This window comes from Pelophylax lessonae (assembly GCF_965119305.1).
Source record: "Pelophylax lessonae genome assembly, chromosome: 7".
Classification (NCBI taxonomy): domain Eukaryota; kingdom Metazoa; phylum Chordata; class Amphibia; order Anura; family Ranidae; genus Pelophylax; species Pelophylax lessonae.
In genome coordinates this window covers 55,839,283-55,857,031 of record NC_138774.1, presented here as the reverse complement: position 1 = coordinate 55,857,031, position 17,749 = coordinate 55,839,283, and the positions used below count along the sequence as shown (strand labels likewise).

The 17,749-nt window shown below is 44.5% G+C and overlaps 1 protein-coding gene across 2 annotated transcripts in view; it reads right to left on the bottom strand.

Annotated features, from left to right (window-relative positions):
* Window positions 1-833: 833 nt before the first annotated feature.
* The window catches only part of LTBP4 (latent transforming growth factor beta binding protein 4), a 355,162-nt gene continuing 338,246 nt past the window's right edge, over window positions 834-17,749 (bottom strand). For both annotated transcript variants that reach the window (XM_082262863.1, XM_082262864.1), the window contains 7 exons: window positions 13,048-13,110; window positions 11,181-11,309; window positions 9,440-9,583; window positions 9,197-9,349; window positions 4,146-4,652; window positions 3,910-4,059; window positions 834-1,349 (listed from right to left, as the gene is read on the bottom strand). In XM_082262863.1, the coding sequence (XP_082118989.1) occupies window positions 1,204-1,349; window positions 3,910-4,059; window positions 4,146-4,652; window positions 9,197-9,349; window positions 9,440-9,583; window positions 11,181-11,309; window positions 13,048-13,110 (1,292 nt within the window). In that variant the 3' untranslated portion in view covers window positions 834-1,203. The remainder of the gene's footprint in view (window positions 1,350-3,909; window positions 4,060-4,145; window positions 4,653-9,196; window positions 9,350-9,439; window positions 9,584-11,180; window positions 11,310-13,047; window positions 13,111-17,749) is intronic.

The following is a 17,749-nucleotide window of genomic DNA, read 5'->3' as shown; positions in this document are numbered from 1 at the left end:
AAAGGCACTGCATTTCATACTTAGGGGTAAATTTATAAAAAAAAAAAATAGCCAGCTATTTGTTCTGTGAAATTGCTTGTACATTTATTCTATGTGAATAGTGGCAAAATATAATGTTGATTTTATTTTTTCCTCTCAAGGTTGAAAGTGTGAATAAAAAATACCACATTATGGCCCCTAGATGGGGCTGATGATTATAACAAATAAATACTTAAGCCTCGTACACACGCACCGATTGTTGGCCGTAAATTTTCGGCCAACTTCCGATTGGCCGATTGTCGGCTTGTTAGTATGATGCTTCCGACAACCGACTGCGACTTTTCGGCCGAACAAAATCTGGTGTGCATGCTATAAAATTTTTGTTGGCCGTCACCAGAACGGCCGATTGTTCATCAGTCAGTACAGATTTCGGCAGACAAAAATCAGATGAGCAAGACTGGGCATGCTCAGAGAAGAAAAAACACACGGAAAGTAAACCATCACATGACATCACTTCTGCAGTTGGTTGTTGTTGGCCGACAAAATTTGTGTGCAGCCTAGAGCACATTTCAACCAACACAACAACACTGGACAAAAGACGGCCGATCGGTCGGCCAACAATCGGTGCGTGTGTACGAGGCTTTATTTATATTATCGTCGGCTCTGACTTGTGGGCATAATGTGGTATTTCCTTGATTCACACATTTGATCTGGAGAGAAAATAGCCGAATGACATTAAATTTTTTCCTCCCATTTGCACAGAATGAATGTACATGAAGATTTACAGGACGAATAGCTATAAAACATTTTTTTTTTAAACTACATGTGCTTTGTTCCCTACACTGTTTTATTAAAAAAAGTCAGTTTGACTCTTGCATTTACAGAACATTATATAAGCTTGCTAGTGACTGTAAAATACAAACATTTTTCTAATTTGCAATGTCCTCAAGACAGAAAATAAACATCAGTGGGCAACACATAGGAGGACAAGGCCCCACATGTTACAAGTAAAATAGTATATAGATTAAGATTTAAAAAAAGAAAAACTTTCAGGGGTTGCCCACCATTGACTGCACTAAAGAGACCAATAGTCACCTGGCAATATATACAGACAAATAAATATCTTCCTCTGCTTTTTCCATGCAATCCCCTGGTCCCCACAATGATTTGGACCTAAGATAGCCCCCTGCAGGAAGTCTTTGGTTCTCCTAGGAGTGGACTGATTTATTCCTGAGAGGGGACACAGTAGTTCTGTCTGGACAGGACAAATCCGCGAGGACAGATACACTCATATGAGCCATCGGTGTTACGGCACTGCCCGTTCAGGCACAGTAGAGAAAGATCCTCAGCTTCATCGCATTCATTTATATCTGGAGCAAGACAGAGAATATTAATATTAGACAGATTCAATACATGTGAAGCCCATATCACCATCATTTTATCAACTCAATTGTTTAAATGGAAACCGCTTTGTGTACAGATTAAGTATGCCAGTAAATATGAAAAGGGGGCTAGTTCAGCTGATTCATGTGAAAAGGGGGCATTGAGCTAGAGCAAGGGTCTCCAAACTTTCTAAACAAAGGGCCAGTGTACTGTCCTTCAGGCCCGGACTGGGACAAAAAATAGGCCCGGGCATTTTAGACTAGGCAGTCAATTTTTCCAGGAACCCGGGGGGGGAATTGCGGGGGCGGCTTGTGACAGGGTATTCAGAGTTGGTCCCCCACACTGTAACGTACAGGGGACACTGTCATATAAAAGGGGACTGCACTATAAAAGGAAGCTGTAATGATTACAGTGAGCCTAGCAATCATGCCCCCTTTTAATCTCTGCTTACTGTGTAGATCTCCAGCTCCTCCCACATCTGCTCCCTTACATCAAAGTCTGCACAGTCCCCCTTACATCAGAGTCCACACAGAGCCCCCCTTACATCAGAGTCTGCACAGAGCCCTCCTTATATCAGAGTCCGCACAGCCCCCCTAACATCAGAGTCTGCATAGAGTGCCCTTATATCAGAATCCGAAGAGATACCCCCTTAATTTAAAGTCTGCACAGAGCCCCAATACATCAGAGTCCGCACAGAGCCCCCTTAGAGCAGAGTCAGCACAGCCCCCCCACATCAGAGTCCGCACAGCCCCCCTTACATGAGAGTCTGCACAGCCCCCTTTACATCAGAGTCTGCACAAAGCCCCCCCTTAAAGTCCCCTTACATCAGAGTCTGCACAAAGCCCCCTTTACTTTAGAATCTGCACAAAGCCCCCCCCCCTTACATCAGAGTCCGCACAGAGCCCTCATTACATCAGAGTCCGCACACAGCCCCCCTTACTTTAGAGTCCGCACAAAGCCCCCCTTACATCAGAGTCCGCACAGAGCCCCCCCTTTCATCAGAGCCTTCACAGAGCCCCCCTTAGAGTCTGCAGATTTTACACTTACACTGTAAGGGGGGAGCTCTGTGGACTCTAATGTAAAGATGACTCTCATGTAACGGGTGTTCTGGGAACCCTGATTTAAGGGGGAATGCTGTGGATTCTGGTGTAAAGGGGAACTCTGATGTAAGGGGGTCTTGGCTCACCAAACCCCCCCCCTTTGCATCAGAGTCCACAGAGCCCTCCTTAAATTTGTTTTATATACAAAGAGGCAGGGGAGAGGGTGAGCTTACTCATCCCAGGATGGAGTCTCTGATACAGGCTGTCTGCAGCTTTTCTCTTCTGGGTTTAAACTTCCTGTCCACACATCCTCGGGGAGTGTGGGCGGGGCAGACCCAGAAGGAGAGGGGTGGGAGGAGGAGGAGACGACGAGCTCTCTCTCCCCTCTCGCGTCCCTATCAGCGCCGGCTCTGGGGCTGAGCTGTGTGTGAGAGAGATACATAGCTCAGCCCTGCAGCCATTGTCTGTATTTATGCCGGAGGAGACACAGGTATGGCCGGACAGCGGTAGATAAGTGGTAGGCTGTGCGGCCTGATCATCAAAAGGCCATGAAGCTGATGGCTGTGGCCAACCGGGCAAATGCCCGGTCTGCCCTAAGGCCAGTCCGGGCCTGCTGTCCTTTAGAATTTAGGGGAGCCAGACTGTGGTCAGTGGGAGTAGAAAATGTCCCAGCATCAGTGGGCATAAATAATGTTTCAGGCTTGGTGGTCAGGGGGAGTAGAAAAATTACTCATTATTGGTATTGGTGGAAGGAAGAGTGTCCTGTTTTTGGCATCAATGGCAGCAATTATGCCCCTACTGTTTCCTCACCCATATTAGAGGAAGGAATAGTGGCCCAGGGATGGACAAAGGCTAGCAAAAGGCTAAAGTTTGGAGACCACTAAACTAGAAGAAAAAAGAAAATAGCAAAGTTGACTAAAGTGTGTGTGTGTGTGTGTGTGTGTGTGTGGGGGGGGGGGGGGTAGATATTTTGTCAAAGGAGTGGTGATCAGTCTGACAAGGGCTTTACTATTTTTTTTTTTTTTTTATTGATTGCCAAAGGCCCTTTCTAAATACAGGGTCCCCTTACATGTACAGGGAAACCTGGCTGCTGGAATCACCCAAACTAGACTGTAGCTGCCTTTCATGTACAATGGATGCCAACCTGAAATCATGTCCCTACAACACAGCATTCATACTACAAATAGCTTCTACAGTATACTTCATTATTTCCCTTCATTACTTTGGCAGGACTGTTAGGCTTTATTGGCCCCCTATGGGGGTAAGCCATTGCTTTACCAAAATATGAGCAATAATGGGGTGGAAATTTTGGGAATTTGCAAAGGCAGGGCTTGGTGAAGTGGGTATCACTTTATCAAAATATGAGAATTGATGGAGTGAAATTTGGGAAAGTCTGAGAAAAGGCTTGAATGAAAGGTTCTATTCTATTATCCCATCTTCCAAACCCCCCTAAATTTGTTTATCACACACATAGAACATCTGCACCAAGTCTGCTGGTGTATCTTACCAGTGCAGGCCATTCTTGTCATGTCCAGCCTGTACCCATCGTAACAGTCACAGGTGTAGCCCTCAGGAACTCGGATACAACGGCCATTTTCACAGCCATTGAGGATTCCACACTCCTCAGCTTGTAGTCCTTCAAACTGTTCATAACGGTCTAGGGGAGAGAAAAAAGTTGCTGGACTTGATTGCAATCTTTCTTGTAATCTTGTAAATTTAAAGGCTCATCAAGGTACCACTTACCATCATATGCCTCTCTCAGGCCTGCTCTCCAGCTGTCTAAGTCACGTCCTCCAGGTCGCCATGGCTGAGGCCTGCGCCCATCTTCCAATCCTACCCTAGAAGTGGTAGGACTCCTGGGCCTGGAGCGTGGTGGAGACGGTTGCAGACGTGGGTCATATGGACTTTCTGGTCTTCGGAACGGTGGTCTTAGTTCATCTATACCAGAGTCTGGATAGGAAATATCAGACTCAAAGTCTGGAGACTCGTAAGGAGGAAGGCTGTACACTGGATCCCGAGGACCATAAGATAGTGGGGGACGTTGGCCAAATCCTACTCCAGGAGGTGCTGGGTAAGCTTCATATCCTGGTCTTACCACTCTAGGAGGGGGATTGGGGAATGAGTCAGCTCCATATGGGACACCATAGCCTGCTCCGTATTCTGACCCATATTCATAAGGGTCTACTGGAGAAGATCCAGGACTACCATATCCTGGAGATCTCAGAAGGTTGCATAAGGCCTCAAAATCATCTGACAAGAACAAAGAGATGAAAAAAATAAATTAATCAATCTAAATTAGATGCACTATTTGTAGGGCACTTCAAACATTGACATTCATCCTTTAACTGCCAATGCCATTACACATTCTTCAAATTGGTATACTGCTTCTGCATATCGGTGACTTATAATGTGGTACATTTTAGGTTCTGGTGGCCTAACTTTTGCCTGGAAATCCTCCAACAATAATTGCCTTCAACCAAGGCCAATTAGAGATTAACGTGCCCACATCCCAAAAATCGCTGAATACAACAAAGAACCCCTCTAGAACGGGACATTTAAGGGCAATAATAAACAAAAAATATATGAAAATTCAAATGAGTATAGAGAAAGTACAAAGAGGAAAAAAGGGGGAAAAAATTCTCAAAACAATCCAAAGTTTATTTCCTTAAAAAACATATAAAAATACATATAACCAGAGAACAAACTCGGGAGTAATTAAAACAATTCCATGCGGTTGACTATTGACATCCACAACACCTGACAGTGGAAAAGACAATATACAAAGACATATGCAGCTGAGACACGACGCGTTTCGAAAATAATGAGGTCAAATTCTTCCTCGGGGGTCTATATGATCATAGGTATGTATAAATGTTTCCAAACCCAGATGCTCAGATGTGTAGAGTAAACTGCATAATTAGAAGAATCAAGCCCAAGATGTTTTGTGCAAGGCTGAAAAAGGTCAGTGCCAGAGTGGGCCGCAGACCAGGAACCAAACCCCCCCAGCGTCCACGAGGGGCATAAATGAGAGACCTCCACCCGTCTGTAAATGGTAGTGTACTCGGTAGATAGTAGGAATGGGTTTAGTTTTTAAAGGTAATTAACAGAGGAAATGTCCAGAGGGGAAGCCACTCGGGTCTACTGCTCAATATGGGACCTGGTTAAACACAGCTCATCAGTCCATGACCACACTCTGCTGAGCTACCTCTACTCAGCAGAGTGTGGTCATCATCTGGGATTGGAAACATTTATACATACCTATGCTCATATAGACCCCTGAGGAAGAATTTGACCTCATTATTTTCGAAAGGCGTTGGGTCTCAGCTGCCTATGTCTTTGTATATTGTCTTCTCCACTGTCAGGTGTTGTGTATGTCAATGGTCAACCACATGGAATTGTTTTAATTACTCCAGAGTTTGTTCTCTGGTTATATGTATTTTTATGTTTCAGGAAATAAACTTTGGATTGTTTTGAGAATTTTTCCCCCTTTTTTTCTCTTTGTACTTTCTCTATACTCATTTGAATTTTCATATATTTTTTGTTTATTATTGCCCTTAAAAGTCCCGTTCTAGAGGGGTTCTTTGTTGTATCCTCCAACAATATAGCCCCAATTCTTTATTGCAGCATCAAATAACGTCTTCTACCCTTCCCTTAGCAAACAGTGTTGTATAATTAGTGATTGGTGTTTTGATCTATGAGTCAGCCAAAACTTAGTAGATAACTACTGTATATCTAAAATGTATTTTGATAAATGTATTGGGTAACATGTGTAATGATAGTATTCAGTACATGCCATTCCTGAATATGCCATGTCCAGCAAAAGTGACAGGGAAAGGGGTTGGTAAACTATAAAACTGCGTGGGGGGTTTGAGCAAGAGTTTTTGTTTGAATCAAGATGTTAACCATTTGAATAAAATGTGAGCATTGCAAGTACCTCTGGCAGTGTTATAGTTTTTCAAAGCCAATGCTACTGTAACATTTGCTGGATCGTCTGGTTCCAATGTAAAGGTGAAGAAAAACATATATATAAAAATAATTTTTCAATGTGTTTTTAGTTGCAGCATCCTTTGAGGGCTCTTTCACACGGGCGGTCCGATCAGATCCGCCTGTCAGTTTTTTAGGCTGATCTGATTGGATGCCCCATTCAGCCCTATGGAGCAGCGGATGTCAGCGGTGACATGTCCGATGCCATCCGCATCCGAAACTCTATTTTCCATCCGTCCTGGGGATCGGATCTGATGGGATCGGATGAGAGCGGACAGGCAGTCCGCTCTCATCCGATTCCCCATAGAGAGCAGCGGGGGCTGTGACACCTCCCTCTCCGCACTGCAAGCGGAGACGGAGCTGTCATCTGCCGGCTCAGCGGGGATCGCGGATCGATCCCCGCTGAGCAGCACGGATCCGCCTACGGAGGCGGACAGTGTGAAAGAGCCCTAACGGGATGCAAAATCTTGAGGCACCCCCGCTAAAGTGTAAAAAACATTGTAAATTGGTAAAGGCATACATTAGGTCTCTCCATCACCACAGAGTACCCCCACCACAGAGTCCTTTTATATCAAAGTCCTCCAACTACAGAGCTCCTCCATCACACAGCCTCCCAATACCACAGTCTCCTCTTCACATTGAAAAAGCCTTCTTTTTGGGCTTCAAAAGTGATGCAGAGGAGGAGGTGGAGTAGGTCTGGAGGAGGGGTCTTCGGTCTGCTCCTGAATGCTGGGGGTGGCCCTGCATGTTGCCTGCCCTAAATCAGCGCCATTTGCTACCACAATGCAGATGGACCACCCGCTGACACCATAACAACAGATGACACCTTACTCCCTGCCATAGAGCCAGAATGCTTGTTATGGTGCTGGCAACCGACCCACCTGCAGCATAGCAGCACATTGCGCAACCTGGATGCTCCCCAGGGAACCCAAAAGGCATTCTGTTTAAGAAACACTGATTTAACAGTATCTCAAAAAGGAATTCAAACACGGAACACTTTCATAACTATTATTTACATACGGCCATCAGAAAACAATATTTTCGTGATGGTGGTCCTTTAATAGTAGGCTTTAGTTGCTCAAGAACTGATAATTATCTTCTGGAAGATGGCAAAGGGCACATCACCCAAGTATGCATAAAGCATAGCACACATTTTAACTCTAGGGAGTGGATGGTAACAGATTTGGATAGGATGTGCAAGCATAGTTAATTTGCAAAGAACCCCCCCCAACCTCCGATACATGCTTTGTTGCAAAAGGGTCATGTGTTATTATTTGATAAGTGGTTTGTCCACTTTAAAGTGATATTTCAGTTATAAGTGGCATCCCAATCTCTAAGCAACCCGATCCCCAATCTCTTTTTTTATCTATTACAGATGTAACCAGTGAGATCCAACTGCTGTGGCCCCACATTTAGAGTCTCACTTCTCATTTTGCAGCACTTGTATTTTTGGGTGTACCGAATGCTTTTGTCTCTTTCTAAATAATATATATTAACCACTTTACCGCTGCTCACTGTGCCTCTACTGCGGGAAAGTGGCTCGATAACGTCTGACGACGTAGACCTACTCGCTCCCGCTGCATTCAGTCACAGCGGGAGTCGGGCCAAGGGAGGAGCGGCGGTGATCACCGCCGCTCTTCCCCGATCGTTGGGGAATCGAGTATGGATATCTCCTAAGTGACAGGCAGGGACAGATTGCAGGATTCAGCATGGCTGAACCTGCGATCTGTCCCTATGCCACTCAGTCACCTCCCCCCCACACACGTCAGTAAGCACCAGGCATACATTAACCCCTTGATCACCAATAAAAATTAACCCCTTCCCTGCCAGTGTCATTTTTACAGTAACAGTGCATATGTATAGCACTGATTACTGTAGTAATGTCACTGATACCCCCAAAAGTGTCAAATTGTCAGTTAAGGGTCCGATCTGTCCGTCGCAATGTCGCAGTCCCGCAAAAAAAAAATCGCAGATCGCCGCCATTACTCGTTAAAAAAAAAACACCAAAAATGACAGAAATCTTTCCCTTAGTTAGTAAACGCAATAACTTTTGCGCAAACCAATCAAAATACGCTTATTGCGATTTTTTTTTTACCAAAAATATGTAGCAGAAAATAAATTGGCCTAAAATGATAAAAAATTTTGATTTTTACATTTTTTTGGGGGGAATTTCATATAAAAATTTTGAAAATATTGTTATTTTTTCAAAATTGTCGCTCTTTTTTTGTTTATAGCGCAATAAGTAAAAAAAAAGGACGGAAATTTCGCTTGGGTACGACGTTGCATGACCGCGCAATTGTCAGTTAAAGTCGCACAGTGCCGAATCGCAAAAAGTGGCCTGGACGTAAGACAGCAAAATCCTCCGGTGGTAAAGTGGTTAATAAGTAATCCAACAGACGGATTGGGACCCCTTTATAATTGTACTGGGAGGTTTACAGATGTGAGAAGTTAACTCCAGTGCAGATATCTTACAATTTGTATCTCGGAGAAACCATGTTTTAACTTTTCATCATTTATCAAAAACTTGACATCTGAATTTTGTATGCATTAAATACATTTTTACAGGATTTGCTAGTTTAGGTTTGCTTTAATTAAGCAATTCAATGGGAAAAATATTTTCACTATTTAAAACCAAGAGTTTTATTGTCACAATAACATTACATAGTGATGTTATTAAATCATGTAGGTTAGGAAGAATAAAATAGTTATAGTTCTGGAGTACAGCTGGATAGACACATTTTTATTTTATTTATTTTTTTCAGATATTTGCATGAATTGCTTCTAGTACCTTCTGGTTTTGTCATCCTTACCTGAGTCCCTTGCTGGGCACAGCGCGCAGCTCATCCCCCAGGCTTCCCCATATAGACAGCAGCATTCAGTGTATGTAGTCTGTCTGTCCAGTAGGGGGCGCTTACACACCAAATCAGCACCGACTGCTTGCCAGCACAATGCTATATTGTTATCTGAAAAGAGAACAGAACTATTCTGATACAGGTTGTATACAGGAGATTTAAAATCTGTAAAAACCTGCTGAATAGGTGCTCAGTCCTTACCTATGGCTTGGCTGGTATTGGTGACACATCTCCTCTGGGAAGAATCGAGCACCAGTGGAGGGGTACAGGTACAGAAATAAGATCCCACTGTGTTCACACAGATGCCTCCTTCACAGGCCTCCTCCTCCTGGCATTCATCATTATCTATTGAATGAAAAATTGCCTTTTAGCACCACTTAATATTCTTATATCGGGTACTAGTATTTTAAAGGACATGTCTATGAAACATTAAACTTCTAGTACTATCCAGCAAACACTGACGCTATGTTCAGGTCACAAATTCCACCAAATTTACTTTTATCGAAATTTCAAAGTGGCCAGATTTCACAAAGGGCCTCACATGTGAGGTCTTAGTTCTTCATAATTAAACTTTTTAACATCAATCTTTCTAATCGTGAAAGGCAGCAAAGGGCCTGCAGTGAGCTTGCATAGAAATACTTCTGCTGCATTAAAAAAAAACCAATGGAGTTCCCAGATTACCAGATTGTTATTCTGACACCTGCCAGCTGTCAGAATACACAAACAGTGCCTGCGTCTGATTGTATGGAGAAGTTGTTCGGCCAGTAATTCTCCAATAGGCTCCTTCGACAAAAGTCCAGTAACCAATAAACTTTTGTCAACCATTGTATTGGCAGCAGGGGCATACACTGCTCAAAGCTTGGCAAGCCAGCAGCAATCTGCTGAAATTAGAGAGCTGTATTACCAGCTTTAGCAGACTTGCTTTATACATTGGTATGGTGCTATGTTACCAGAAGAAGACTCCATTAGTTTACTCAACATTACAGGCATAGCTGATCTGTATACCAGTATAGGCTTGTGATTATACATGTGCCCCACTCCTAACTTTGTGTCCCACAATTGGCTGGACCTGTACAAATTTTTATCTAGGAGCTTTTTAGGGTCCTAATAGACCAGGGACACATAAATTACAAAGTTAGGGGCTGGTACTCTATTGGCTGTAATTCCAAACTGCAAGTGGGGTACATTATGGCTGTAATGCCAGGGTGCATTATACTTTGGGGATGGGGGGGGGGACCTGCAAGTGGGGATGGGGACGTAAATGGGAGTGAGGGAGTGCACAGGGCAAGGTGCATTATACTGTGGGGATGGGGAGGGGACCTGCAAGTGGGGATGGGGACGTAAATGGGAGTGAGGGAGTGCACAGGGCAAGGTGCATTATACTGTGGGGATGGGGAGGGGACCTGCAAGTGGGGATGGGGACGTAAATGGGAGTGAGGGAGTGCACAGGGCAAGGTGCATTATACTTTGGGGATGGGGAGGGGGCCGTAAATGGGAGTGAGGGAGTGTATGGGGCAAGGTGCATTATACTGTGGGGATGGGGAGGGGACCTGCAAGTGGGGATGGGGACGTAAATGGGAGTGAGGGAGTGCACAGGGCAAGGTGCATTATACTGTGGGGATGGGGAGGTGACCTGCAAGTGGGGATGTGAAAGTAAACGGGAGTGATGGAGTGCACAGGACGGGTTGCATTATACTTTGGGGATGGGGAAATCACCTGCATGTGAGGCTGGGGAAGTAAATGGGAGTGAAGGAGGGCACAGGATGGGTTGCATTATACTTTGGGGATGGGGAGATCACCTTCAAGTGAGGATGGGGAAGTAAATGGAAGTTAGGGAGTGCAAAAGGCAGGGTGCATTATATTTCGGGGATGGGGAGGTCATTATCACCACTGTACTCATCATATTCTGCATTGATAACAAGAACACACTAATGAAACTCACCAACACACTCCATGCGATGACCATCATAGTAATATCCATTAGGGCAGTAGCAGGCAAACAGTGGAGACTTGTTGAGACAGACACCTCCTTTACATATTTCTGAACTAAATAGCTTGCATTCATCAACATCTGAGACAGAAATACAAGTATAAATTGTGTGCTATGATACCTAACAGTCAAGATCAAAAAAGTTAGTTCACTTTTAATGGCACAACCCCACAAAAATAATTTCATGATGTGTATTTGGCTCACTGATTTCACCAGAAGTCTGCACTAAGATACAAGTCACATTTTAGGCACCCCCTGCAATAAGAACTTCTGTTTTGGTGAGATGCTCTCCAGAAGTTAAATACCTTGGCGATACAGACCTCTATTAGAACAATAAGAAAGCACCAGGTGATTATAATGAACCAGAACCTCCCATTCAGAATCAGTCTGGTGAAAGAAACAGGTATGTCTTAGGAGCAACAAAAGGTAGGAATCTGCTGCAAAATTTGTTAAAATCCCTGCAATGTACATTGATCCATATGTCTGAAGCTGCTTCTACCAAGGACTTCTCTGTCCTGCCTAAATGGCAGGATGTCTGACTGTTGGATGAGGAGCCCTGTCACCTCATAAATTAACACTGGGCTATGATATGTCAGCGTGCCTAACCAAATATGTGCAGTCTCTTGCAGTGGATGAGCTCAGTGCTCTGCAAGGGAGAGAGAGAAAGACAGAGGAAGTGGACTGTGCATGTGTGGTTGGGCAAGCCGAGTTATCATTTATGAGGTGCTGGGGTCATGCATCCAATGGTTGGTCTGTCCTAAATGCCCCTATCTAGGCAGGACAGAGAGGGAAACCCATAGTAGAAGTAGCTTCAAAAGTAAGGGGCACTTTTAAAAACAGTATTTTAGTGGACAGCATTTTAGTGCATACGCAGTGGAGTCACTAGGGTTGGTGTCATCTGGTGCAGTAAAACATGGTGTCACCCCCTCCCCCCCGCTAGCCTGCCACAGTGCTCCCCCAGCTAGGAGAAAAGATTGGAATAGGAAGGAGATAGAGATGGGGAGATGGTAAAGGACTAAAATGGAAGAAGGGAGAGAGATAAAGGGGGGGGGGAGGGGGGAAGAGGTGGGAGGGAGAGGGGGGTTGAGATAGAGGGGCGAGAGAGGTGGGGGTGAGAGAGAGGGGGGTTAAGAGAGAAAGAAAGAGGGGGGAAAGAGGGGGGATAAGAGAGGGAGGGATAAGAGAGGGAGGGATAAGAGAGGGAGGGAGTGAGAGAGAGGGGTCTCTCCTATCCCCCTATACTACACAAGGACACTATTCCATCCCCCCCCCCCCATAAAAAAAAAAATACACTGGACTCTTACCTTCCCTGTGTGTAGGGAGGCTGCCAAGGCACAATCACAGCCCGGGACCTGCTCTGCCAATTGAACTACTTCCGGGATTGGAGGCTACAGCCACGGCTGCCTCCACCTTCCACTTCACTCCCCTGTCACCAAATTATCAATTTGTGACCATCCCTGGTGTCACCCCTCTGGCAGGTGTCACCCAGGCGCAGGCCGCATCCCCGTAGCCATGCCGCCGGGCATACGTAAAGCTGTAGTTCATTGGATTTTTACAAAAATATTATTAAAGGTGACCTAAACCTTTAAGTGTATTATCTGGGAAAAAATGTATTTCAGGTACTGTGGGGTTGATTTTCCAAAGGAGTAGAGCATGTTAAATGCCCAATAATGTGCAAAGTAAATGTAAATATAGTATTTTTTCTTGCACATGATTGGACTAGATCCTCAGCATACTGTATGTATGTTGTAAATTCAGGAAACAACACAATTGTACACAGTGCACTAGATAATTAAACATGAAGAAGAATCAGACCTACCTCTGTATTCTTGTCCTGATGCAAAAAAGCCCACTCCCTCTGGACACAGTCTTCGGTATTCAGCTAAAAAATGTGCATATTTGTGTAAAAATTCTTTCTAAATCATACAAATAGCTAGTGGGGACAACTAAATTTCAGAATTAAATTATAAACAGGGTATCATAAAAACAACTACATCCAGGACACTGCAATCATAGGAAACAGTGCGCACACCACTATAGGACTAATGTGGATGCCAGGGGTATATCAAGTGTCCTAAACTAAGCCATAATGAAAGGTTCCGATGGTACTCCATATCCAAAAGATGCTTCTTGGCTGTTGAAGCTATATTTTCACTTTTTTTTTTTTCTTTTTTTGTTATATTGGGATTCACCGTTATTGAAATCTTAATATAGGCTAAGGAAGGATGGACAACCACTGCTGGAAACATAAGACTGTATGTTTAAAAGCACCAACCTTTATTTAAACATCAAACTTCAAGAGTCTGCAATATTTTAGATAAGTCAATCTCTGCCAGGGTTCCTCCAGAGGTTGCTAGGTGTTCTGTGGCTGATTGACCTCCCATCTGAAGGTGCCTACATAGATCCAGGGTCAAAGCCACTTAGCAAAGCCGGCAACATGACACCAATGATCTCTTTGACGCTTAGCAGCCGCATACATGCGCCCTTATTTTAAAATTTTTTTACGGGGCTGAGAGCATGCTCCCTGCGCACTCCCAGCATGGCGGCCAGCAGGTACCAGAAAGCTCCCGATGCATACTAGCAATCGGGAGCTTTCCGATCATGTGACCACTGACAACCAATAACAAATGCCTGCCTCCGCCTCTCGGCTTTTTCGAACTCTTAAAGGAGATGGTCGAAGTGAAGAAGTTAAAGCTCCTTTACAAGTAAAAAACATTGTTGTTAAAGGAGGGATTTGGTGCCCACATCCCAATGGAAAATACTAGAACACTACAACCTCTTAACCACTTAAGCCCCGGAAGATTTTACCCCCTTCCTGACCAGGGGGTATTTTGCGATTCTGCACTGCGTGACTTTAATGGACAATTGCACGGTCATGCGACGCTGTACCTAAACAAATTTATGTCCTTTTTTTTCCCCACAAACAGAGCTTTCTTTTGGTGGTATTTGATCACCTGTGCGATTTTTTTGATCATGCGCTATAAACAAAAAAAGAGCGTCAATTTTGCAAAAATAACAATATTTTTCACATTTTTTTATATGAAGTTCCCAAAAAAAAAAAATGTAAAAATCAAAATTTTTTAACATTTTCGGCCAATTCGTTTTATGCTACATATGTTTGGTAAAAAAAAAAAAAAAATCGCAAAAAGCGTATTTTAATTGGTTTGCGCAAAAGTTATCGCGTTTACTAACAAAGGGAAAGATTTTTGTCATTTTTGTTGTTTTTTTGTAACGCGTAATGGCGGCGATCTGCAATTTTCTTTGCGGGACTGCGACATTGCGGCGGACAGATCGGACCCTTGACTGACATTTTTGACACTTTTGGGGTTACCAGTGACATTACTACAGTAATCAGGAAAATTGTGGAGGAGGAGGTTGAGGCCTATAAACAAGAAGAAAATATAATGGTACTACAGTAATCAGTGCCATACATATGTACTGTTACTGTAAAATGACACTGGTAGTGAAGGGGTTAACTTTTTTTTGAGAGGGAGGGGTGGTGTGTGTCCCTAGGGGCGTGATTCTAACTGTGATTGGCTGTGGCTTGAGGTGTAGGAACAATGATCAACGGTCCTACATAGTAGAACCGTATGATCACTGTTCCTACACAGGGGAGAATGACAGGCGGCTGATGTTTACATCAGCCGCCTGCCTTTCTCCCACTGTCACGGGCGATCGTGAGTGAGCGGCGGACATCGGGTCCACCGCTCACACACGCGGGGGGGGGGTCCGTGACCGCGCGGGAGCGGGAGTGCGCCTCCGGCGGCGCGCGCTCGCTCCCCAGAGCCTCACAGGCTAGTGACGTACCGGTATGTCACTTTGCCTGTGAGTGGCTGACCGCCGCAGTATATGTACTTGCGGCGGTCGGCAAGTGGTTAATAGGACTTTGGAGGGCATAAACAACTATATGTGTAAAATTACAATAAGCTTTATTGGTACATGTTAAAAATAATCATACAAAAATTAAAACCGGTAATGTGGTTACAACACAATTAATGTTGATACATGAGATAGGATAACCATATACTTCTGTCAACCAGTAAATTGTGGGGACAGAAACTACCCAAGGGTAATTTCTGTCCCCACAATCTACTGGTTGACAGAAGTATACAGTATGGTTATCCTATCTCATGTATCAACATCAATTGTGTTGTACCCGCATTACCTGTTTTCATTTTTGTATAGTCATTACTTTTAACATGTACTAATAAAGCTTATAGTAATTTTTTCTTTTTATTTTTTCCATGAAAACTTTATTGAAAGTTAAAGTGACAAGCAGACATAGCATGATACAGAAATTGAGAGATATATGTAGAGATAAGTCGGAGCGACATGTGTCGCTCCTATTAGAACGGGTCCGCAGCTTCCCTATGGAAGGCGACCTACGGCGACCTGTGAGGCGACCAGGTTGCCTCACAGGTCACCTTAGTGTGAACGGGGGCTTAGGGGATGGGAGAAGGGAATGGCTCGACTATGTACAATTCTGGGACTTTTATAACAAAAATGCCCGTTAGCGCTATCTTGACGCCAGTCGACACTAGCCAACGCTTACTGACGCTTTGAACACACTGTATGTCTGAAAGCTGTGCTGGAACTCCGACTTAAGTCCAGAAGATGCAGGACTGTGGAACATTGAACATCTGACACTGCTTGCACTGCAAAGTCACTGACTACTCTCTCCAGCCTTGCCCTGGCTTGAGGTAGCTTGCTGTGTATTCCTGTATGGCTGCAACTCTCAACTGATGCACTCACACTGTGCACTAACTCTTCAGGGCCCAAACTGCAGGCGCCCCCTTTACAACTTCAGAGTCCTCAACCTAAGTACCCCCTCAATCACTTCAGGGTCCTCTGACTAGGTACCCCCTTTACAGCTAGCTGACTCCTGGATCCTAGAACCTTCTCCAGAGTGGTCCCCACTGACTCTAGGCAGACCCCTAGGGGCAATCCTCAGTACTCACGACCTGTGTAGGCTTTCCTGGGACTGGACCCCTCTCGCTCTCCGCTGGTTCTTGGCACACCGGATCCCCCTCAGCTCAACTTGGCACTCTCTGGATTCTCAGGCAGCACCTGAGACATCCGCTTCCTCTGACAGGAGGAGAGACAGATGTCCTCTCCCTCCTGGGACTCTGCTTTCCGCCAAAGACAATGAGTCATGCCCTTCCTCAAACTTTTACCCACTCCCAGAATCCTTTGCGGCAGAATCTGCCTTCTGGGGTAGTTACAAGCCTGAATGTATCCCTGATTGGGTTTCCTCCACTGCCCTATGAGAAGCCTCTCACAGAGCCAGTGGGGAGACTCCCCCCTCAGCAGACACACCTGGAAGCCATGACACCCTACCAAAAAGAAATCATGGCCCTGCTGTTAGGCAGACAAGGCCCACTATACATTTACCTAGCACCTACCTGTAGGGTGCTACATAAGGTTATTAAAACATGTGTTGTCCTTTGACATGAAATGAAACTGTTAGGAATGTAAGAATAACTGGAGGCCTATGGGACATACTATAATAATAATAATTACAAAGCAGAAGAAAGTTGGAGGTCTAAGGTACCAGTTTCCTTCCGAAGGCCAATTATTTGTACAATTAAGGTAGAGTTTCACTAGGTATACCAGGACGATTTAAATTAATTTATAAAAGAGGGGTTAGGATGTGTTGGTATAAAGATGGAATCTTCCTTGGGAGGTGTTTGAAAAACCTGACGGAAGTTAAAACAATGTATGTAGAAGGGTCTCTGTATGTCCAATGTCCGTAGGGGGAGTTGGTATGGGTTGTTAGGGGGCTCCCTCTGTTGGCCTTTAGAGCAAGATGGGGCCTGTAAGAAAGACTAGTATTGGGCAGGGTGTGGGGGCCTTTGAAAAGGGGGTTAAAAGTATGCTATAAACAGGTCTTAGTCTTAGGTTCTTTGGGATCCTGCCATAGGGGATCTATTTGAAAGCTGAGATAGGGGGTTAGTCAAACTGAGGTATTCAACTGTAATTTTATACATATAGTTGATTATGCCCATCATAGTCCCATTAAATGTTGTAGTGTTCTAGTAAAAGGAAAAAAAAGACAGCACATTACTTACTGTCAGTGAGAAGTGTCCCTTCTGCTGCTGGCTGACGTTTTAGTTGAAATCCTCAGTCCTCTGATCCCCTCCTCCTTGAAGCCACAATCTTCTGGTGCTGCAGGGGTTAATATGAGCCGAGGGACTTTTCATATGCACTCGTCAAGAGTGCTGACTATGCCTCTCATTCTGCCCACCTCCTACGTTCACAGAAACTGTACTATAGCTTCCATAAATGGAAAGCACTCTATGAATGGTGGACAGGCAGATGAATCATCACCTCCATTCACAGATCAAGTTTCATTCAGGGAAGCTAAAGTACATCTTCTACGAATGGAGGAGAGGGGTAGAAAGGGCAGATATAGTCGGCACTCTTGACAAGACCATATGACAGGTCCTTCAGCTCGTGTTAACCTCTGCAGCTCCAGACAATTATGACTATGGGTGCTGGGGGAGGGGGATCAGAGGACTGAA